The sequence below is a fragment of the Lipotes vexillifer genome, unplaced genomic scaffold (assembly GCF_000442215.2).
Source record: "Lipotes vexillifer unplaced genomic scaffold, Lipotes_vexillifer_v1.1 scaffold1272, whole genome shotgun sequence".
Classification (NCBI taxonomy): Eukaryota; Metazoa; Chordata; class Mammalia; order Artiodactyla; family Lipotidae; genus Lipotes; species Lipotes vexillifer.
Genome location: NW_006779909.1, coordinates 3418523 through 3442587, shown reverse-complemented (window position 1 = coordinate 3442587; position 24065 = coordinate 3418523). Strand labels below are relative to the sequence as shown.

Sequence of the window (24065 nt, the reverse complement as noted above, 5' to 3'; positions counted from 1 at the left end):
GAGTCCACCCTCTTTCCTGAGCCTGGCCAGTGAAACTGGCCGCTCCGGAACTTCCGTGCAGGGCTGCTTCTGTGGGGGCAGTCTGGAAGCGGGCGGGGGGAGGGCTCACGGACTTGATTGGCGCCCGCCTGGATAGCAAACTAAGTTTTTACTCACAGTCATTGATTTGAGGGGGCCTTGGAGGCGCTAAAGCCTTTGCACGACTCAAGTCTAAGCTGTCCCCCCTACACCACTGTCTGTGGGGCTTTCTTTTCTCTGCCTTGTCCTCTCCTGTGGTTTCACCCGGCCCTGTGCGCTCCAGCAGCTCAGGGGTGCCGTGCTGTTTCCCACCACCCTGTGCCCACCAGCAAACTCCTACTCATCCTTCAACACCCAGCTGCAGTGCACTCGGATCCACTAAGCCTCTCCAAAGGCCTGTGACCTTGGCCAAGTTGCCAGGCCACTTTTTGCTTCCATTTTCTCTTCTGAAAGATAAGGCTAATAATAGGACCTACTCCATAGGTAATTAGGAAGATGAAATGAAATTCGTGCTCGTAAAGCTGTTGGGATACCTCTTGGCCCCAAGGAAATGCTCCTGAACGGTTACCCATCCTCCTGACTACTCATTTCAGGCAGAGGCGGGTGGCAGGCTCCCTCCTCTGCTTCCTGGGCACTAACGTGCAAGTCCTTTGCTAACAATAAATTACAGGGGAGAACCTGTAAATTCCCTGAAAAGTCTGCAGTATGGCCGCAGCTGTACAGATAAGGCTGTTCCCTTTGTTAAAGGGGTTGGGTGGTGGGGTTCACAGTCACCTGTTTTAATAGTCACTCCAGGGAGTCTGTCTGAGGAAGGAGATTCGATTAAGTGACTTAAGGGCCCCCTGAGAACGTAAGACCTTTCCTGTCCGCAGGAGCTTCTGTCTGCCCTGGTGCCCGGTGTGGGTAGAGGGAGCGGATGGGGTGAGCTGAGGGGGACTGTGGTGGAGCCAGAAATGGACCTGGTGTCCCTGCTCTTCCTCCACAGCCCATCGTGGCTCTAGACCAGCTCTGTTCCCACCCGGGGTCCTCGAGCAAGTCTGGGGGGCCCTCTGCCTCAACGCACTAAGGATCCTTCATTAAACTCCTGGGGAAACCAGACTTCCTGCTAAGGCCAAGGTCTCTCAAAATTAAGATTTATTTCAGGACACACCTCAGGGGCATAAGGAAAAACTGTTTAAATATAATTGCACACGGCTTTAGACGTGCCAGCTTCCTCAGCAGTCCTTGAACCTTGTTACATTTAAAACTTCCCATCTTTTCAAGTGTGGACCTGATGTCCGTCACTTGATGTTTTGGGGTTACGTACGCCCCTGTACACGCAGGAGGAAAACATTTGAATTTGTGTTCGTTGTTGTGGTTCTACTGTGTGTAACCGATCCCAGGTATCTGGCCCTCGGGAGGCCACCTCGTGTCCCTCACAGCCGCCTGTCCTCGGGGCCCAGCCTCTCGCTGTTTGCACACCTGAGCTCAGCTGCCCTTTGAAGTGGAGGGCAGGCCTTTCATCTGCCTTCATTTTCACTTAACGACAGCCCAGCCTTTGATCCGCTCCATTTTCCTCTTTCTTTTGCTTCTTAATGAGTCACTTGGAGGTGAGGAGAGACCTGAAGTATGGGCCCCCAAAGGCCACAACTTTTTAAGCACAGTGGTTGTTTGACCTTCATATCTTAAGCAAACATGCCCCAGGGAGTCAGCCCTCCTTGGCCTCCCATTGATAAAATCCGATCACCGGGATAATGTAAACTTAAAAGGAGAGGTTGGGGTGGGGAGGGGAGCGAGAAGTAGAAGGAAAATGTCAACAGCACACGCCCCCAACATTTGAAGTTGTTTCATTTGGGGGACCTCCCCGCTTTCACACTGAGCAGCAAGTGGGCGTTTCGGGTTTTGGAAACACATTAAATTCTACCTGGCCGTGGAATATTTGTTTTCAGATGAACCTTTAGGACTTTTTTAGATTAGTATCTAACAGTATCTTTTCTTGGAACTTGGTGAAGATACAAGTTCTCCTTGGTTGGATAGAGTTTTTATAAGCATCTTATAAGATTTCATAAGGAAATCAAAGATTTCCAATTAATATGAAAACCTAGGGGACAGATTTGCAGTAGTCCCTTCAGAAAGCAGCTCTCACATTCCCATATTCTGTACACTATGGCTATGCATTTTTCTTAATATGAAAGAAAAATATGTTTCGACATTAAATACTCTTTTCTGTGTGTGAAATTAGCTGTGTGCCTGTCCAGTAAATCTCCAGTAAGTGTTTTAGTGCTGTTTCAAGCTGGTCAGTGTACTTTGAGACTTCAGTTTCAATAGTCTCTTCGTTTGCAGTTGGGAAATGCAAACATCTTTTAATAATAGCTTATGCAAACTATAACTATTGAAATAAGTTTGTACGTAAAAGGACTCCAAAATATACTGAGTACTGTGAAAAAAACCAACATAACTTGGCATCCATTTAGTGAATGATGGCATGTGATAATTTTTTTAGGATTGGTTTATTTTAACATAGGGTAAGTTTCATATGAGTCTGCTTTTTTTTTTTTTTTTGCGGTTCGCGGGCCTCTCACTGTTGTGGCCTCTCCCGTTGCGGATCACGGGCTCCGGACGCGCAGGCTCAGCGGCCATGGCTCACGGGGCCAGCCGCTCCACGGCATGTGGGGTCCTCCCGGACCGGGGCACGAACCCATGTCCCCCGCATCGGCAGGCGGACCCTCAGCCACTGCGCCACCAGGGAAGCCCCCCTATGAGTCTGCTTTAAATTACCATTCCAAATTTTTCTTTTATGAATATGCATTATTATTTGAGGTATTTGATAGTTGTTCTTCACAGCTCAGTTGTTACCCGGAAAATATCTATTGAATGAATGTCGGTTAATCGTGGGTAATTGGAAGCTGTTAGCGCAATCCCTGCCGCTAAAACACTGGACATCAACATTATTTTACTTCAAGAAAATTTGGTATACTGATTTTTTTTTTCTCCAACAATAAAAATAATCTTATTAGAATATTAAAAGTGTCCACTGACAGTGGATGTAGAAGGTTAATTAGACTTTGTTAGATCAACCTGTGGAACTTAACATATGGAGTTATACTGCTAACTCAATCTTTATTTTCCCTCTTACATGTTGATAAGTCAGAAAAAATGTAGCTCTCTGCCTTCTTCAATTCATTTTAGTTTCTCAACTTATAAAGAAGCAAAGATCAGTGAGTGTTGAGGGAGTGATTAGGAAGAAATGAGGGTGGCCTGTTTTGAAAGGATCAGGTGAAGGTACAGGCTGGAACACTGTCCAGGTCTCCGATCGTCCCTTAAAATGTCCTTTGGACTGGCCTCTTCTCCCCCCTCATGGGCATGAACATTGGCGCCCTGGCCCCGATGCATTGCTGCCCTGCCCCCGGCTCAGGTGTGTGCATCCGAGCAACTCAGCATCATCAGACCACCCTTCTCTGAAGCTCTTCCGCTGTGTGAGCCCTCACAGAGGCTCCATCCAGTTGTCTGCCATCAGGTCTGAACTCTGCCTGTGCTCAGAGCCCTTTATTATCTGACCCATCGATCTGTTTAGCCAGTTACTCTTAACCAACAGAAGAAACGAGCCCTTTGTTCCAGTTAGATTGATCTCACACACACATGACGACGCCGTTCCTGCTTTCTGCCTTTATGTGTGTAGCTGTCCCCACCTGGAATGCCCATTCCCACCATTTCCAAGTGTCCAAATCCTACCTATTTTTGCAGTTCTACTCCTGACTAGATTATTAGAGCTAGAATGGATATCTTCCTCATCTAAAATGTTCATAGCTTCTCTATTTTTCTTTTTACATGCAATGAGTTTATTTTTATCTTGAAATTAATATTTGAAAACTTTCTCCATTTTAATTCCTAATATGGTAATTATTGATTGATAGAAATTATGTAAGCAAAAGTTCTTTGTGGTTCTTGGTAATTTTTTTTTTTTTTTTTTTGGTAACAGCTTTATTGAGATACGATTCGTATACCATACAATTAACCCACTTAAAGAGCATCTCTTTTGTTTTGGCATTTACGTCCTTCCTTATGATTATTTATCACCGTGACTTAACGCTCCTACTGGAACTATGGTTTGTGAGGCAAAGACCAGATCTCAGACATTTTTGTGTTCCCCTTAGTGCTGGGCATAGTGCTACAAACATACCAGGCACTAAAATGCCTTTGGTTCCTCTTTTCTTCTGCCAGTTCTAAGTTCCATACCTTCTTTAGGTGGGGACTAGATTCAGCAATTAGCAGCTAGCCTTTAAAATAAGGGCTGGCATGTCAATTTCCAGGGCGATTCGGCAGGGTTGCTAGTTTCACTTAACTATCATTTGGGGATGAGGAGTATCTCAAGAAGAGAACTTGGGTGGCAGCTTTCAGAGCAAAGGGTAATGCGCTAGGATTTGCCCCGCGAACTTGCCAGGTGTTGGGGAGACGGAAGAGTGTTCGCAGCCTGAGTGAACAGCGTGAGCGGTGTAGCCTGGGAGGAGTTCGTTTGACGGGGAAGAGAGGGGTGAGGCTAGAGGGTTGGGCTGTGGAGGTCTCCACCACCAGGTTGCGAACTCTTAGACTTTATTTCAGTAATCGAATCCATCAGGGACTTTAAACTCTCATGGTGGAAGGCTGGGTGACCATGTTAAAGGACTTTCTGCCAGGGTATGAGGTGATGTGAGAGGGATAATTCAGAGGGTGAAGTTAGTGCCAATAGCTTTTATTTGCCCGAACTGTACAGGCTCCTAACACAGCATTATGTTTATTGAATGCCTAGTGTATTTCAGGAAGTGCATAAGCCAGTCCCTGATCGTGTCAGGTGTTTTCTTATATTTTTCTTTCACTGTCTTTTATGTAAAAATGCTGCGTGTCCCATGTCAGACCTGTGCCGATTGGGGGGGGGGGGGGGCGCCATGTTTTATCCAGCTTAACCCTAGTCTCTTGCAGAACAAATAAAAAGTGCTTAATAAATGAGCAAGAGATTGAGAGGGAGTGACAAGACGCTCATCCCAATATTACTATGAAAGGGAAAGATTACTTTTTTAGGATAGAGAAATTCTGTGGGCATCACTGTAACCAAGTACTCAAGTTTAGTGGCACCTGCAGTGGGACACAGTGGCATCAGGTGCCTTTGATGTGATGCCACGTGCCGTGCACACCACCTCTCGTATTCTTGCCGAAAATGTTCACCTCGAATCGAATCATGAGGAAATGATCAGATCACCAAAAATTGTAGGGCAGTTAATTGGTCTGGATTATTTAAATACACCAATGTCACGGAAGAGGAAGAAAGATAGAAAAAGTTCCTTTAGGAAATTAAAGAGATGCAGCTATGCCGCTGCTTCCCACTGGCTATCTGTTTTGAATTTGGTAGTGTATATATGTCAGTGCTACTCTCTCACTTTGTCCCAGCTTACCCTTCCCCCTCCCTGTGTCCTCAAGTGCATTCTCTACGTCTGCGTCTTTATTCCTGTCCTGCCCCTAGTTTCATCAGAACCATTTTTTAAAATTCCATATATATGTGTGTTAGCATATGCTGTTTGTTTTTCTCTTTCTGACTTACTTCACTCTGTATGACAGACTCTGGGTCCATCCACCTCACTACAAATAACTCAGTTTTGTTTTTTTTTATGGCCGAGTAATATTCCATTGTATATATCTGCCATATCTTCTTTATCCATTCATCTGTCGATGGACACTTAGGTTGCTTCCATGTCCTGGCTATTGTAAATAGAGCTGCAGTCAACATTGTGGTACACGTCTCTTTCTGAATTATGGCCTTCTCAGGGTATGTGCCCAGTAGTGGGATTGCTCAATCATACAGTAGCATGCTTTGTGACCACCTAGAGGGGTGGGAGGGAGGTGTAAGAGGGGGGGGATATGGTGGTATATGTGTACATATAGCTGATTCACTTTGTTATACAGCAGAAACTAACACAACATTGTAAAGCTATACCCCAGTAAAGGTGTTAAAAAAAAAAAGACACTGATGAAAGAAATTAAATATGATAGAAACAGATGGGGGATATACCATGTTCTTTCAGCATTGTGAAAATGACTATACTGCCCAAAGCAATCTACAGATTCAATGTAATCCCTATCAAACTACCACTGGCATTTTTCACAGAACTAGAAGAAAAAAATTCAGTTTGTATGGAAACACAAAAGACCCTGAATAGCCAAAGCAATCTTGAGAAAGAAGAACGAGCTGGAGGAATCAGGCTCCCTGACTTCAGAATATACTACAAAGCTACAGTAATCAAGACAGTATGGTACTGGCACAAAAACAGGAATATAGATCAATGGAACAGGATAGAAAACCCAGAGATAAACCCACGCACATATGGTCACCTTACCTTTGATAAAGGAGGCAAGAATATAGAATATAAAATGGAGAAAAGACAGCCTCTTCAATAAGTGGTGCTGGGAAAACTGGACAGCTACATGTAAAGGAATGAAATTGGAACACTCACTAACACCATACACAAAGATAAACTCAAAATGGATTAAAGACCTAAATGTAAGGCCAGACACTATCAAACTCTTAGAGGAAAACATAGGCAGAACACTCTATGACCTACATCACAGCAAGATCCTTTTTGACCCATCTCCTAGAGAAATGGAAATAAAAACAAAAATAAAGAAATGGGACCTAATGAAACTTAAAAGATTCGCCTAGCAAAGGAAACCATAAACAAGATGAAAAGACAACCCTCAGAATGGGAGAAAACATTTGCAAACGAAGCAACTGACAAAGGATTAATGTCCAAAATATATAAGCAACTCATTCAGCTCAATATCAAAAGAACAAACAACCCAATCCAAAAATGGGCAGAAGACCTAAATAGACATTTCTCCAAAGAAGATATACAGATTGCCAACAAACACATGAAAGAATGCTCAACATCATTAATCATTAGAGAAATGCAAATCAAAAGTACAATGAGGTATCACCTCACACCAGTCAGAATGGCCATCATCAAAAAATCTACTAACAATAAATGCTGGAGAGGGTGTGGAGAAATGGGAACCCTCTTGCACTGTTGGTGGGAATGTAAATTGATTCAGCCACTATGGAGAACAGTATGGAGGTCCCTTAAAAAACTAAAAATAGAACTACCATATGACCCAGCAATCCCACTACTGGGCAAAAACCCTGAGAAAATCATACTTCAAAAAGAGACATGTACTGGGCTTCCCTGGTGGCGCAGTGGTTGAGAGTCTGCATGCTGATGCAGGGGACACGGGCTCGTGCCCCGGACCGGGAAGATCCCACATGCCGCGGAGCGGCTGGGCCCGTGAGCCATGGCCACTGAGCCTGCGCGTCCAGAGCCTGTGCTCCGCAACAGGAGAGGCCACAGCAGTGAGAGGCCCGCGCACCGCAAAAAAAAAAAAAAAAAAGAGGGACATGCATCACAATGTTCATTGCAGCACTGTTTACAATAATCAGGACATGGAAGCAACCTATCCATCAACAGATCCATCAACAGATGAGTGGATATGGCACATATATACAATGGAATATTACTCAGCCATAAAAAGGAATGAAATTGAGTTATTTGTAGTGAGGTGGATGGACCCGGAGTCTGTCATACAGAGTGAAGTAAGTCAGAAAGAGAAAAAGAAATACCGTATGCTAACACATATATGTGGAATCTGAAAAAAAAAAAAAGGTTCTGATGAACCTAGGGACAGGACAGGAATAAAGTCGCAGACGTAGAGAATGGACTTAAGGACACAGGGAGGGGGAAGGGTAAGCTGGGACGAAGTGAGAGAGTGGCACTGACATATATACACTACCAAATGTAAAATAGATAGCTAGTGGGAGGCAGCTGCATAGCACAGGGAGGCCAGCTCGGTGCTTTGTGACCACCCAGAGGGGTGGGACAGGGAGGGTGGAGGGAGACGCAAGAGGGAGGGGATATGGGGATATATGTATACATCTAGCTGATCCACTTTGCTATGCAGCAGAAAGTAACACAACATTGTAAAGCAGTTATACTCCAATAAAGATGTTTTTAAAAAAATATTCCACAAATGAAAAAGAAAGAAAAGAAAGAGATGCAGCAGCTCCGTGGACCAGTGTGTGATTGGATCCTGGATCCTCTCCACTACCTCCCGCCAAAAGAGATAGTTCAGTTGAGGAAATCCGAACCTGGATTGGGTGTTAGATAATGACGATGTAGGAACTTTAACTTGCTTGGGTGTGATGAGGGTTCTGTGTCTGTGAAGGAGAGTGCCTTCACCAGTAGAAGACCCTTGAGGGGTTTGGGGTACATGATGCGATGCCAGCAAGGCACCTAAAAAATCATAGCAGTTATAGTTTAAAAGGCGCATGTGTGTAGACAGACGAAGTGAGTCAAGGGGAAGGGAATGGGATGCTCACTTATTAAACTTTGCGGTAGCTTTAAAATTACTTTAAGAATTGGAAAAAATAAACTTAAGTACTTGGGCACTTGGCTGTTTGAGTGATAAGGCTGACAAAACCCTGCGTTAACTGGCTCGTTTTACCAGTCTTCACGGTGATTAGGCCCTTGGATCACGTGTGTGCCTGAGTGCCCAGAGCTGCTTTCACTCTCAGTATTGTGGAGTCTTTGAACTTTGTGTCCTATTTTAATCCTTGGAAAAATCACTCTGGCTTCTGAAACCAGCCCATTGAGCAGCAGTAAGTAATACAGTGGGTTGCTGCCTCTCTGGGGGTTGGCAGAGTGGCTTTCTGAGATGTCGGACTTAGGATGTTTGTCATGTCCCAGCGACCTGCCGGCTTCCCCGCTGGAAGGGGTTTGGAGCTGATGTGAGATTCCGTGTTTGGGGTAGGTTGGCCCACCTGTGGCCTTCAGGAGTTCATATGCCAGTTTATGTATGAATTCTGAGTTGGTTCCTGGGAGCCTCATCTTTTTCCTCCAGGTTTGGACTAGAATTTATTGCAGAGAACAAGACTGCCTGTCTGTCTCTTGAGAGACAGCAGCAAACACGATGGTACGGCTCAGAAATCTGTAGTTTGGGAGCTGGAGCCGGGCAGACTCCAGCCGGTGGTATCAGAAGAGGTGCTCTTAGGCGGCTGGCCGCCTTGAGATTGCATGTTGAAAGCGGAGATGACTGAATTGGTCAGGAGGAATTCTAGTGGGGGGGAAAGGCGTCTGGAAACAAGCAAATGAGGGGAGCCTGTGTGGGGGGGGGGGGGCTAGAGCACCTGGCACTGTGCCAAGTGTCCTGTTTAACCCTTAAGATAGATCTGGGCCTCCGTGTGGGTTCACGTGGTCCTTTTCACACACGTGGAAACAGTCACAGGCAGTCAGGTAGCTGCCCCAAGATCCCCCACTGGCTCTTGGTGGAGCAGGTTTGGAAGGTCACTGACCTGTGCTCCTGGCACTGTGTCTGATTTTCATTTAGTTGGTGGAAACTCTGCGTGTGCTAACCTCTCGTGAACAGTGGGAGTGATCCTGGAGTAGTTCCTTTGCCCCCATCATTTCGTCCTCTGGATGGGAGTCGTATCAAAGGATGGAATTGAACAGATGGTATAGTAACAGATGGCCCGTGCAGGGCTGGGAACTTCCTGTGCGTTTTCACTGGTTCTCACAAAAGCAGCTCTCAAGGTAGATGAAGAAATAGAGGCTCGAGAGAGACGAAGAGACTTTGCCAAGATCACACCTTTGATCCCAAAGCCCACCACGTCTCTCTGCACTGGGCCAGCGTGGTCGGCGACACAGAAACGAGTCACGGGGCCGCACTCTGACCACACGCAGGTGGGGCAAAGAGGATGGGACCCAGGCGGGCTCGAGAGTAGCCAGGGTGTGAGAAGTCCATTCTAGAGGGTCAGTGTGATGGGACGTCAGAGGAAGGAACGTTTAGTTTTCCAGTCTCTCCTTCCACTCCCCAAACTCTCTCTCTTTTTCCTCCTTCCGTGGTCAGTGACTGATTCTTAGGTTCAACACTCTCAGGGCCTCTGGCCCTGGTCATAGCCTCTAGAATTCCCTTAAATTTAAGAATGTTTTGACAGTGCCGATACTAGCCTGGTACCTTAGATGTTTAACCTGTTGCATGCCAAAGGGCTGGAAGAGGGAGTTGCTTAGGGCATTTTTATCCACTTATACAATACATTGAAGAGGTGGTACCTTCCCCAGGTGGCTCTCCCGTTGAAGAGGTCAGGACAGCCTCTTGCTTGCTTCACGTCATTCAGCGATTCCTTCTGTAAGCTCTACTCGAAAGAAAGTCGAGTCCCCAGCAGAGTGCCTGATTCCAGTACCACCTGCAGACACTTTGCTTTCATAATTCTCCTCTTTTTTATTAACAGAAACATGTTATAAAAGTAGATTTGCTAGTAAACATAGTGAAGAATTTCTGGCGGGCTTAGAGAGTCTTTTCCATTAAGGAGGGTTCTGTGCACTTGGCATCCAAGGTACTTGAACTGCTCTTATCTCCTTGGGGTTCACGGGTCATGTGTCAGTGCTGGGGCCTCAGACAGGGACATGTGAGGGCGTGTGACTCACTGTACTGATGTTCTAATATCCAGGCAGATACAAGCAGGGCTTGTACTTTGAGACTCAGCTTCTCTGATTTACTCTGAACCCTCTGCAGCTCCCGTCAGAGCCACAGTCTGGGGTTCGAGGACCAAGAACAGATGCCGGTGTGGTTAGTAGGTCTGGCTCAGGAAACCAAGGATGCGAACGGGTGTTCAATCCTATTAAATCCCAATTATGATTTATGAAGCCAAAACCCAGCCTAACACTGAGATCTGTGGCTCTTCAGCCTGATTTTCTCACTGTTTGGTACCTGAAATTTTCTTTAGGCCGAGATGATATATATGTGGTATATATGTATAGATGATATAGACAGTAAGACTAATTTGAGTTCTCTTACTTTGTGATAATTTCACCCAGGTTAGTATTACGTAATCTATGAAGATACAGTTCAGGTATAAAGTGAACTCAGTAGGGTAAATGAGATTGCACGGATTGTTTTTTTAAACCCTGAGCACAACACAGTTATTTTAAATGATGTGGAACTTGCTAATTCAATGAATAGCAAGATATGGATGCGAATATAGCAATTTTTAATTTACTTCAAAGTATTTTCAGTTAGTGCTTTTTGATATCAGATTAACCTTTCTCTTCACCTTATTAAAACATCTTAATGTGTATTTAGAATGTATACTGGGAATTATAGACATCTTACCATTTCTTTGGGATTGTCTTTTTACCTTTTCTCCTCTTGCCCCTGGAGAATTACAGGTGTTTAAAACCATGAGGAACTGTCCACACTGTCCACCCCTGGCGCACCGGCAGCTTTGGCACTATCTGGGAGCAGCCTGGGTGAGACCCCCGCCTGGTCTCCTCGACCCTCCCCTTCACCTGTGCTTTCCAGAGGGAGCCCTGGTCTCTCCTGTGCATTTGTTCTCGCCGAGACACAGCCTGAGTCTCTCTGCACTTCTCCTGGTACGGAGCCAGGGCTCCCCCTTGCTCTCTGTGCCAGCCCACGGGTCTCGTCCCCTCCTGGGCAGGTTCTAATCGGGAAGTGGCCTCCAGGCGTTAAGTTGCTTCCATTTCTCCACTTGTATGAGGTACCTAGAATAGTCAAATTCATAGAGTCAGAAAGTACATTGGTAGATGCCTGGGGCCGGGGGTTGGGGGCAGGGGAATTGGGAGTTAGTGTTTAGTGGGGACAGAGTTTCAGTTTAGGAAGGTGAAAAATTCAGGAGATGGATGATGGTGAGCGCTGTACAACAATGTGAATGCACTTAGTGCCACTGAACTCTACAGTTAAATAAGGTTAAAATAGTATGTTTTATATTATGTGACTTTTACCACAATAAAAAAACTTAAAAAGAAAAATTGCTTCCATCTCAACCAGTCCCACTAGATTAGATCAGTCAGGATAGACCAAGCGGTGGAAGCTGTTAGGTCCCAAAGTGAAGAGCTTTATCCTTTGTGTCAGACCCAGGTTTCAGCCCTGTCCCTGCCTTCCCTGCTTCCTCCCTTTCTTCCCTCCTCCTTCCCTCCTATGTTAGTTCGCTGCGGCTGTGGGATCATAGTACCCCAGACTGGGGCTTACACAGCAGGCATCTATTCTCACAGCTTTGGAGGCTGGACTTCGAGAGATCAAGGTGTCGGCAGGGTTGGTTTCTCCTGAGGCCCCTCCTCTTGGCTCGTAGATGTCCATCTTCATGTCTCTGTGGTCTTTCCTCTGTGTGTGTACTTGTCTGTGTCCTAATCTCCTCTTATAAGGACACTGGTCCTCTTGGATTGGGGCCCACCCGTAGGACCCTATCTCTACATACCGTCACACTCTGAGTACTGGGGTTAGGATTGCAACATATGAATTTGGGGGGCACAGTTCGGCGCATGAGTCCCCCTGCCCGCCCTCGCCCTGCGTGCCTCCTCTCCCTTCCCTTCCGCTCTCTTTCCTCCTTCCTCCCTTCAACTGTCTTCTTCCCACTACTTTCCCTTAACCTGTAAAGCATCCTGCACAGCTGGAAAGATATGAAAGCTGGGGAATCGAAATGCCAGGTTTCTCCTTCCAGCCCTTCTATTCATCAGTTCTGTGACTTGAGCTATTCACCCATTATTATTTTTTTTTTTAATATTTATTTATTTTGCTGCATCGGGTCTTAGTTGCCCCACGGCACGGGGGATCTTAGTTCCCCAACCAGGGGTCAAATTGGCATCCTCTGCATTGCAAGATGGATTCTTACCCACTGGACCCCCAGGGAAGTCCCTTCACGCATTCTTGAAACACTAATTTCCTTGGCTGCAGGATGGGAGTTATTCTTCCTCTCTTTCCTTATAGGACTATAGTCAGGAAAACCCAGAATACCAGCTCAGATTTTTAAATGCTTTTAAAATAAAATATGCTGATATAAGATAGAAGAAAGCTCTGACAAAGTGTAATGTCTACAAGATTATCTGGAGTACTTGAAATTCTAATTAAAACAGTGTGTGTTTTAACTCCACAAGTTTTACTGTGGTGGTGTTATCCTTAATTATATTACCAGCAGTCAGTCATACAGGTTGTGGTTGTTTTTGTTGTTGTTGTTGTTGTTTTCTCTCTTAACAATCTCACTGTTGGTCTAAAGAAAAGGTGAGAGCTGCTGAAACCAAGCTCAGTTTGGGGGTCTGGCCTAGCCTCCCCTGAGCCCCCTGACCCTGGCTGACTGGACAAGGGTGACCTTTAGCTGAGGTTTGGCCTCCCGATGTACGATCGGGCTGCGGGTTTAGAGCCGTGGGTCTAGGGTGACAGTGGGGAGGGCACTTGGTGGGGCACCCCAAGCGGAGGTGGGAGGGGGCTCCGTCACTGAGCCATGAAATCCTTGTGCCGCTGGCAGACGCTACGTCACATCTTTTATCTCTGCTGGCTCTCCTGGGTTTCATCGTATTGCCTAACAGCCTTCCTTCTTAGAAAAAAGAGAAAAGTCAAGAATAGCCACAAGTTGGACTGTTTGAAAGAGGTCGACTTCTCTGTCTTCTCCCCGGCTGCTGGTCCGCGAGACAAAGCAGTCTTCTTTGAAAGAAAATGAATAGGCCCCGGCTGCCGGGGCTTGTGAGATGGGAGATGGGTTGTGAAATGTAGAGTGCGTTTGTTTTCTCAGGTGCTCCCCTGCCAGCAGGGTGATGTCAGTCTGTCGCCGTGGGCTGTGGTCAGACAGGAGACGGATCCCGTTGCCGGGCAGCTGGCTTGGGGGACTGAGCCGTGGTTTTACTTATTTGGTTTAGGTTTAGAAACAATAAAAGGGGTGAGGAGGAAAGTAGAACATAAAATCTTGGACACAGCAGAGATTTAAATTGTGGCAGAAAGCTCTCCGTTGGGCAAGGCATGGAGATTTTTGTGAAAAGTCCTTAGACGTTATAGCAAGAGACCCCTTAGTATAGCTGTCCCTTCCCCTTTCCCATAAACACAGACATTGTCATTTCAGCCTTGTGCTGTCTAACCTCCATAAAACAACAATAAATGCCCTTATTTTGATTCATTTCCCCCGAGTCATGCCCGCCTTAAGTGCAGCCACAAATCCCCATCTGGCCTTTGGCCCACAGAGCTGATGGAGGTGTTGGGACGGGGGTTGAGCCCGGTTCTGACACCGCCCCTGCTCTGTCCCGGGACCCGTCCGTCCCTCTGAAACCAGATCAGTTGTCTCCGCTCCGTGGTGAAGGCCTTCGTCTCCGCCATTCAGCTTAGTAAAAGTCAAGTCTGCGCTTTGTGGACCACATTGCATTTATCTCAGGCTTCAGTTGACTAAGGACAGCTTTCTCGTAGCATTGGAATAAGTAAATGAAGGCGGGACACTGGGACTGAGAAGGGTGCTTTGTTTTTAACTAAATCTCCTTCAATTATGAGGTGAGCTGTGAGTCAGGAGTTCTTAGTTGAACCAGCTTTTGCTCCCACCATGTCAAGGGTGTCCTGTAAAAAAGTTGACTGTTTCTCTATCAACCACCTTTGGAAGATGTACCTTATGGACAATGTAGATTTGAGAGCCAAAGGTAGGCCTTCAAGATGAGCTAATGGAACCACTGAACTTTACAAGTGAAGAAATCAGGGCTGAAGAGACAGGTGCCGTTTTGAAGGCCCTCCAGTCAGGTTCTGTATTGGGTCCAGTCTAAGATGAACCACTGTGTCATGTCCGCCAAAGAAAAACAGTCCTATCAAAATAGGCCACTTGATGATAGACAGACTTCAGTTTTAGCTATATTATAATGTCGGAAATAAGGAGGTTTAGAAGCTTTTAAATATGGCAAGAATGGGATTCTGAAACGAGGCTGCAGATTCCTGTGGGTCTCATCCCTCTGCCTTGGTCTCTCTTCTCCCACTCCATTTCTGACTTTGAAAGCAGGATTTTCCTTCTAATATTTCAGCAGAATCATTCTATAGCACATCATAAAGCTAAGTGGTTTTCTTTCTCTCTGCTAAACTTTTTTTTTAATTGAAATTAATATATGCTGATTCTTGTGAAATCTTGGGCCCAAATCCTTGCTCGTCTTCAAAATTGGGAGAAACAGGGCTTCCCTGGTGGCGCAGTGGTTGAGAGTCCGCCTGCCGATGCAGGGGACACGGGTTCGTGCCCCGGTCCGGGAAGATCCCACATGCCGCGGAGCGGCTGGGCCCGTGAGCCATGGCCGCTGAGCCTGCGCGTCCGGAGCCTGTGCTCCGCAACGGGAGAGGCCACAACATGAGAGGCCCGCGTACCGCAAAAAAATAAAAAAATAAAAAAGACAAAATTGGGAGAAACATTTAAGGAATATTTTCGATCCATATACTAGAACTGCTACCATGACTAAAAACGGCAATTAAGTAAATTTTTTGTATCCATGAGGCATTGTTCTTCAGCATCACATACCTGGATAAGATTATCTTCTGTTAAAAAGGCCAGATAGATTTTAAAAGTTGAGCTTCTTTAGTTATAATTGTAACTTAAAAAAAAAAAGTTATATTGACAATTGTAGCTAAGCCAACTCGAGAAACTTAAAATACTGGGTTCCGCAGCTCAAACTCCCTCCTCTTGTTTGTTCTTGACAAAGAAAGATCATTTCTCCTTTTTCAATTACCAAACCATTGTGAGATTTAGAATACACATGAGCACAAAAGAAAGAAGTCTTTTATACACCAAGATAAGTTCCTTTTGGTGTGTATTTTTTTTCCTTCCCTGCTTGTGGTCAGGGTCTGTATAAGTTTCATCATTTGTTTTTCTGACAGCGCTTTGCACAGCCTTCGGCATGTAATAGACACTCAAACACAATCTGATTAAAAGCTGAGCTGGAGCTTAATAGGACTCTGATGAATCCAAGTGTCTACATAACCTCAAGCACTTCTGCTTTGATTTGTTTTAACTTGATAAATATTTAGAAAATTATCTGACTGACAGAGAGATATAGCTATAATAACAAAAGGTTTATTTTTATTTCAGGGAAAATTAATGGATGCTTGTTCTTATTTAACAGTTAATTGTGGAAAAACCTGAGAGAGAAAAGGATCTCGTAATACTGGGATCTTCTTTCATCTACTTATAAATACAGCTTTATTGAAATATAATTCACATTACCGTACAATTCACCCATTTAAAGTATACAGTTCAGTGGATTTTAGTGTATTCACAGAGCTATGCAACCTTCACCACAATAAATTTTAGAACATTTTCTTATCACCCGCAAGAGAAACCCTGCGCTCAGTAGCAGCCAAGTCCCACCCCTCACTTCTCCCAGCCCCCGGCAACCGCTAATCTACTTTCTGTCTCTATGCATTTGCCTTTCCTGGACGTTCCATAAGATGGAACGCGATGGTATGTGGGCTTTTGTGCTGGCTCCTTTCACTCAGCATATACTGCCTTCTAGGTTCATCCATGTCGTAGCACGAACCACTTCATTCCTCCTTGTAGCTGAATAACATTCCATCGTGTGGATATACCACATTTTTTATATCTGTTCATTGTTGATGGATATTTGGGTTTGGGGCTATAATGAATAATGCTGCTGTGAACCTTCACGTATAAGTTTTGTGTGAGTATATGTTTTCATTTCTCTTGGATATATACCTGGGAGAGTAGTTGCTGGGTCTGTATTTAAGCATTTGAGGAACTGCCCCAAGTGGTTTTCCCCAGCACCTGCACATTTCACGTTTGCTGCAGGAAGACACGAGGGTGTTCTCATCTCTTCACATCCTCCTCAACACTTGTCCTCTGTCTTTTCATCCTAACCCTCCTGGTGGCTGCGAGGTGGTGTCTCGTTGTGGTTCTGTTTTGTGTTTCCCTGACGTCTAGCGATGTTGAAGATCTTCCCTTGTGCTTTTTGGCCATTCTCTTCTTTGGAGAAAGTTCTTGTCAGATACTTTCCTATTTTTAAATCGGGTTATCTTTCTGTTGTTGAGTTGTGAGAGTTCTTTATATAAATATATCCTTAAATAGATCTTTAAAAATTCCTTATTCTACGTTATCTTTGATCTTTAACATAACCTCAAAACTCTATAACCTGGGCACCCCTTGCCTCATTTACTCATTGTCAGTGTATACTAACCATCTGCTGCGTGGAATGTATTGTGCTCTGTGTTCTAAGGATAGAAAATTAATAAAACGTCCCTTGCTTCAAGGGGCACAGAACAGAGTGGGAAGGGAAGGGCCATAGTGATAAATTTCTGTGGGTATTCAGAAAAAGAGATGACTTTCAGATTGAGGAATCATGGAAGGCAACCTGACGGAGGTAGCATTTTAAGTGGCCTCTTTGCAGGATGTGTAGGATTCAACACAAGAAGATTAGGGGAAGAACCTGAGTAAAGATCTTTGGTTCTCTGTGGAGTGGTGACTAGTCTAGTTTCACTTTTAGGGCTGAAATTTTCAGAGCTTAGTAAGAGGAATACTAGGAACACAGATCAGAAACATAGCTGGGACCAGATGTTGACTTTGAGTGCTGAAGCAGAGTCTGGATAGTGTTTTATCAGTGACTGGCCAGCTCCTGGCTGTTTGGGTAAGGAATGGGTGATGTTCTCACAACGGAGCCTTGGAAGGCTGTGTCTACAGAAGGTGTAGGATGAATTGGGGGTGGCGTGATGGAAGGCAGCGCTGCTGTGTTTCTCTCTTGGAAACTGGCACATGCATTAGAGGACAAGAAGGAACTCCTGGGAAAATTATTTAATCTTGTGGTTTCCAAATTTATTTGACCATGGATTCACTTTTTCTGTTTTACATGTAAGATCTGAGGTACGTACTTTGGGTTTTGATGTCTTAGTTCAGTATTTCACAAGTAATAATTTCATAGTAAATGTTGGTTGGTTGGTTGGTTACTTAATTGATTACAGGATTGTGGACCATAGAATTGGGTATGAAGGAATATGAGATATTAGCTAGTCCGTCCCCTGGTTGGATGGAGGCCCAGAGGGGGGATGTACGTGCCCATATTTGCCTGTTTCTAAATAAAGGGAGAGTATCCCACAGGTGCCTTGACTCCCAGATCAAATGTACTCCTCGGGCTTCCATGTTGGCACAGTGGATAAGAATCTGCCCGCCAGTGCAGGGGACACAGGTTCGATCCCTCGTCCGGGAAGATCCCACATGCCGCAGAGCAACTAAGCCTGTGCGCCACAACTACTGAGCCTGCGCTCTAGAGCCCGCGAGCCACATCTGCTGAAGCCCGCGTGCCTAGAGCCCGTGCTCCGTGACAGGAGAAACCGCCGCAGTGAGAAGCCCGCGCACCGCAACAAAGAGTAGCCCCCGCTCGCCGCAGCTAGAGAAAGCCCGAGCGCAGCAACAAAGACTCAATGCGGCCAAAAATAAATTAAAATAAATAATTTAAAAAAATGTACTTCTCAGTTTTACTAAAATAATTTTAACCTTGTTTTGCTATGTACACACTGACAACAGCAAATCCTGCTCTACGATACCCGGCGTTCGGCCAGGGCCCTCTCCAGGGGGGCCCAGAGATGAATGAAGGCCTGTAACTGAGCAGACCTGCCTGCCCTTCTAACTGTGGCTCTTTTCCTCCTGCCCCTCGTTCCTTTGTGCTGAGCCGTGTGTGGGGCTTGCCCGGTGTTTAGGAGGAGGTGTTAGCCTGGTAGGCAGAGCGCATGGTTCTTGCTACAGTTAACCTGTTCACTGAGTAGGTGACTCCATCTGTCACACGAGGGAACCCAGCACTAACGGCATGCATGTCCCCGTCATCTCTAGAGGAGCCCCCCCTCCCCCCAGGACCGCCTGTGGTTCCTTCGTGGGTCCTTCACCCGCCAGGTTACCAATCTCCAGTGTTTTCAAAGGATTCCTGTGGACTTTCTCTGCCAGACACCAGTCTTAAGATAAGCAGTGCCTCCATTTGATGAACTTAAATGCAAACAAGCCCAAGAACTTGTACGAGGATGGAAACTGGGGAGTGAAGCAGGAATGTTATCCTTACCCCAAGAGCTTTGCTTTCACCTAACAGTGATTGCTTGTGTAATGAGTGACTCTTCCTTTTTTGGGGTGATTCGACTTCGTTGATGTGGTGGCGATTTTCCATGGCAACTGGCATTGCCACACATCTGGCATCTGATGAAATGGCTCCCAAAGCCCGGGGGTCCTCACAGAGTACTCCTCATCCCACTTACGCTGCCAGGGACGTGGAGAGACGCTGGGTGGAGGGTGCACTGGCGCTGTGCCTTGCGGATGAGGCTTGATTTGCAGTGGTTGGGTTTCTCAGCGTATCCCCAGGCTCCTCCAGAAGTTAACTGGGTTACTGATGCTCTGCGGAGGAGAGAATGAGAAGGAGGGGCAGCTTTCGAAAGGATATTTTCTAATGTATTAAGGTACAGATATTAGCACTGCTGTTTGTTTGTTTGTTTGTTTAAACCAAAAATGACTTAATACGTAGTAGAGGTCAACCAAAATCCTACTGAGTTTCTGAGTGTAGCAGGCCAGCATAGGGCTTGTGTTTTAGGTATTTCATTCAAAGTGGAAAGTTCCAGTTTGCTTTGGAGCCAGAATCCTTAAAAGAAATCCTGACTGGAGGTGTATTATGGGTGACTGTATATTTGCTAGTTTATATCTTGCTGACTAAATTGGCAAAATTTTTATTTTTCCTGGTAAACACTGAGAAGGCATTTTCCCCTCCTTTCCCTAACAAAATCGCATTTGTCATATGTGTGTGAAGCAAACGGCTGTTAAAACTGTCCACGCATTCTGTGATGATACGAAAATTAGTGGTGGCAAACAAAGATTTCCTTTCTTAGGTACCACAGGCCTCAGACGAAGTCGACTTTATCCTAATGTGACTCTCAAATTGTGACCAAGTGGAGACAAAATTGGTCAGGCCTTAGAGGCCAATATGAAAAGCACAACGAACAGGTTATTATTTGTGAAAATTTTAGGTACTCAGCCCCCCCATGACTTAGAAAGCTTGATGTTTTCTCTTAAAGTAACTATTACTCTTGCTCATAAATTTTAGAAAGTATATAACCATTCTTGTAATGAAAGGTTATGCTTATTTTAATTCATAACAAGGCAGAAAGTTATCTCTTCGCCCAAAGCCTTTCTAAAACGGGAATGAAAAACAGCAAGATGTCGAATCAGATCAAAATGTGAACTCTGATCGTGAGTGTCTGACTTTGAAAATACTTTGAGAACAGCACATGTGCATTAAGCTGGTGACAGATTATCCACAGAAACTTAGTGCCGATGATAATCATATTTGTAACATGCCATTTTTAGTGTACCGTAAGAAAAAAAAATATGTATTTCCCATTAAACAGTGTATTTTTCTTTGTTTTAACGTTGGGGGGCAAACATGTGAACTATTAACCCATAAATTTTCCTCATTCTTAAAAAAAATAACATACCAAAGACATAATAAAAGTGTAACACGCAAGAAAAGTGAGTTTAGCGGTTTAATGAACCCATGGTTAGGTCTTCATACTCTTACAGGTATGTAGTTGAATACCCACAAATCAAAAGACCTCTGTTGTCTTCAATTAACTTTTGAGATGGTTTATGGTTGATACTCCCTCTGTCCCCAGTTACTTTATTGCAACTTTTTATTTTAAACCCCTAAAAAGTTATTGAAGAAATGGTAGGTATGTGACGTGATGGATGTGTTAGCTCTGGTGGTAACGTTTTACAGTGTATAAGTGTATCAAATCAACACGTTGTTCACCTTAAACTGACACAGTGATATATGTCAGTGATATCTCAGTAACGCTGGGCCAGAAAAGAGCGACTGTGCTGGGAAACCATGTTTATGTAGAAGGGCTCACGCTTGGCAGCTCCCCGGGGCCCCGGGCGCGTTTTGAGAATGGCAGCCCATGCCGTTGCCAGAAACTTTCCCCCGGGAGTCGTTTTGCGAGGGGCCGGGGTGGGGGCGTGTCTCCTGCTTGGTGACACGTGTCTGTCTCTCTCTGCTCAGGTGAAGCTGCTCTCAGGGGGGAGCCCCGGCTGCAGACCCTGCCCGTGGCCTCGGCCCTCACTAGTCACCGCACGGGGCCCCCGCCCATCAGTCCCAGCAAGAGGAAGCTCACCGTGGAGCCCGGCGACGACGAGCTGGACTGTGAAAGTGACCATGCTTCCAAGATGAGCCGCATCTTCGCCCCCCACCTGTAAGTGCCCCCCCGAAGCGGGCCCTGGGCCACGGTTCTCTTGCCACTCTGTGCCGCTGACTCGGAAGGGGAGAGATGCCCGCTACTCGCCTGCCAGGAGCGGGCGTTAAGCCGGTGTTAATAGCTCCAGGAGAGGTGACCTCTCGTCTCCTTCCGACGCATGTGTGCGGCCGTTCGAGTGTGCTCCCCGGAGGAGCTACCTTTCCCTAGAGCGGCTTGCGGACGTTGTCTGGAAGCCTTGGCTTCTCTTGCCTGGTCACTGCCGGCTGCTTGTGCGGGGGGCCGGTCCCCACCGAGTGTCCTTAGGGGCCGGGGCAGGGGCCGAAGGGGCGAGCGGCGGGCCACCGCTGTGAAATGCTGGCTCAGGAGCCCCAGTTGTGCACCCCGAGAGGTAGGTGTGCAGCCTCAGCTGTGTGTCCCACGGTGGGGAGGGCGCTTTTCGTGCTGAGGACGCGGGGCTGCCCCGCGCGGCTGAGGGACCTTCCTCACGTGCGCAGAGGAGCGGCGCCGGGCGGCGGCCCTGCCCCTCCGTCACCCGCGCCTGCGGCCTCCGCGCGCGTTGCTTCAACTCCCTGCGCCTCAGTGTCCCCCTTTGCTGAGACGAGAGTTCTGTGACCCGGTGCGGCATCACCACGTTTGTGTTTGGAAGCCGGCGCGCTGTATCTGGGCTCCCTCGTTGTGTTTCTCACACGCACGCCTCGCGGAGGGAGCGGCTGCTTCTTCGGAGGTCTGGCGGCCTCGGGGACCCCCAGGCAGCTGCGCGGGGAGGCTGGCCTGGCGGTCGGGCGGCCGGTGGGTAGTCTGGGGTCTTGGCAGAGGGCGGAGGCCGCCCTGACGGCTGGAAGGAGCGCGCTGTCTGTCTGGGTAAGAGGCGCTGCTCCTTTCTCCTCCCCACACGTGACTTAACGTGTAGTGATTACTCAGGATGCTCGGCCATCCCCAGTTCTTCTGAGGATGCTGCGTTCCTGGCAGGAATGTGGACCTCATATTCCAGGCTCCTCACTGGAGGCGGGGACCTAGCACGGTTCGAGGGGGCCGATCGCGCCAGCAGCCCTCGGCATTGCCGGCATTCCAGCGCGCTGGCCTGTGTGTGTAGTCATAAGACATACTGACAGCGGTATTTCTCTATCCTCAGTAAATCACTGTAGTGTTAGTCAGAGGCTGAGCCTGCAGTCTGGAGCCCTGGAATTTGCTACCATCAGGAATCCAGCAACAAGGCTCTGCAAAACAATGACCTCTCGCAAAGAGGGAGAGGCTCATAGTTTAGACCCTGGGCGTCCAACTGTTTGTAGTTCATTCTTATGTTACTAGGAATCTCTTCCTCTCTCCAAACCCAAATAAGAGACATTTGGTCCTTTTTTTTTTTTTTTTTTTTTTTCCTTTTCTCTCTCTCTCTCTCTCTCTCTCTTTTTTTTTTTTGAAAACGAAGAAAGGGGGAGGTGGCTCTGAGATAGTAGGTTTTGTGATCAAGCTTGCCTTAGTTTAAATCCCAATTCTGCCACTCACCATCTTTGTGGCCTTGGACAATCACTTAATTTATCTGGGCCCGATATCCTTCTCTGTAAAATGGCAATGCTGACAGTTCATGTATAGAGCTATTGTGAACAGTAGAGTGAAAATATGCAAGGAGTTGGGCACAGCACAATACTCAGTTGATGACAGTTACTGCTTTTATTATTAATGAGTCCATTATTCAGATACTGGTTATGATAGGGAATAAGAGCACTGTTACAGTGAATGTAACGTGTGAAAGTCATAGCATCGGGGTTAACATACCAGCTTCCTTATCTTTCAGTGGGAGTCATAGTGGGTCCTTCCTCAAAGGATGATGGTAAGCGCTTAGTGCAGTGCCTGGCAGATGATAAGCAGAGCTTTCATCATTATTAGTATTATTAGAACGTCGACGCATTTAGAGAATGATTTTGTAACTCCTTGGGTGGTTACAAATGTGACCTCGATGCACAGATCTGTGATGACACTGTAAATAATTTTAAGTGTAAGTAATAGAATCGCAGAGTTCACTTGCAACTCACAGTGGATGTCATCATGCACAGGTTTAGAAAAACGGAAATGGCAGCACCCCCTGGGCCAACTCCCTGGACTCGGAGAGGAAAGGTGGGCAGTGTCACTTGTTCGCCGCAGGTTAATTCCTCATCTCAGTAACGTTACCGATGTTCCCACGTGTGTTTTCTAAGCGCTGAATGACCAGTTTCACAGGCACGTTTAAAAGATGCTGCACCTCTTACTTCTTCATGGGTCAGGGTACTTAAGTGCATTGTCTGATTTGATGAAATGTTTCCTATTTGCACTGTAGTGTGTCCCCTCCTTTTTATTTAAGATATCCAAGAAACTTTCTATACTAAATTACAGATTCACATGAAGAGGGCCTCAGAGATGCATGCTTTGGCTGCATTTCACTATAACCATCATATTGAGAAATTTTCCAGTAGAGAGATGGAGAGATTGAGCCAGGGTAGGAAGCTACAGAGTATGACTAACTTTCATTTGATTTGATTCGGGGAGGAGGGGGAGAGAGAAGAGGTTTGCCTAGTGATTTCTCCAGAACTTGGAAATTGAGGATTCCTGGGTCATTTGAACTCTTTATTTTCTTATTGAAAGGGTGACCCTGAGAAATTTTTTGGTTTTGTTCCCTAAGCGTTAAGAACATGAATGTCTTATTTGGGAGTTGAAAAGTACTCTTATCTGCCATAGAAATAAAGTAGATCAAGGTATGAGACAAGGGGTAGAGTGGGGTTCGTCTTGTGGAAATGTCAGTAAGTAATTTTTTCTACGACCTTGGTATTCAAGTGTGATCTGGTGAGGAAAAGCTCTCCTTTCCCCCTGTCTGTCATCCATATGGTCTCAGGGATTCCTGTTTTATTTGGTGAGTTGAGCTGTCCCTGATGTGGCAGATAAGAGTCCCTTCAACTGACTCATGTGTCCTTTTTTTTTTTTTTTTTTTTTTTTTTTTTTTTTTTTTAATTGCTTTACAATGGTGTGTTAGTTTCTGCTTTATAACAAAGTGAATC

General features: G+C 46.0%; 1 protein-coding gene across 1 annotated transcript in view; it reads left to right on the top strand.

Annotated features, from left to right (window-relative positions):
- VGLL4 (vestigial like family member 4) overlaps positions 1-24065 on the top strand; it is an 80704-nt gene that overhangs the window by 20959 nt on the left and 35680 nt on the right. The window contains exon 2 of the mRNA XM_007453055.1: positions 20847-21036. Coding sequence (XP_007453117.1) covers positions 20847-21036 — 190 coding nt within the window. The remainder of the gene's footprint in view (positions 1-20846; positions 21037-24065) is intronic.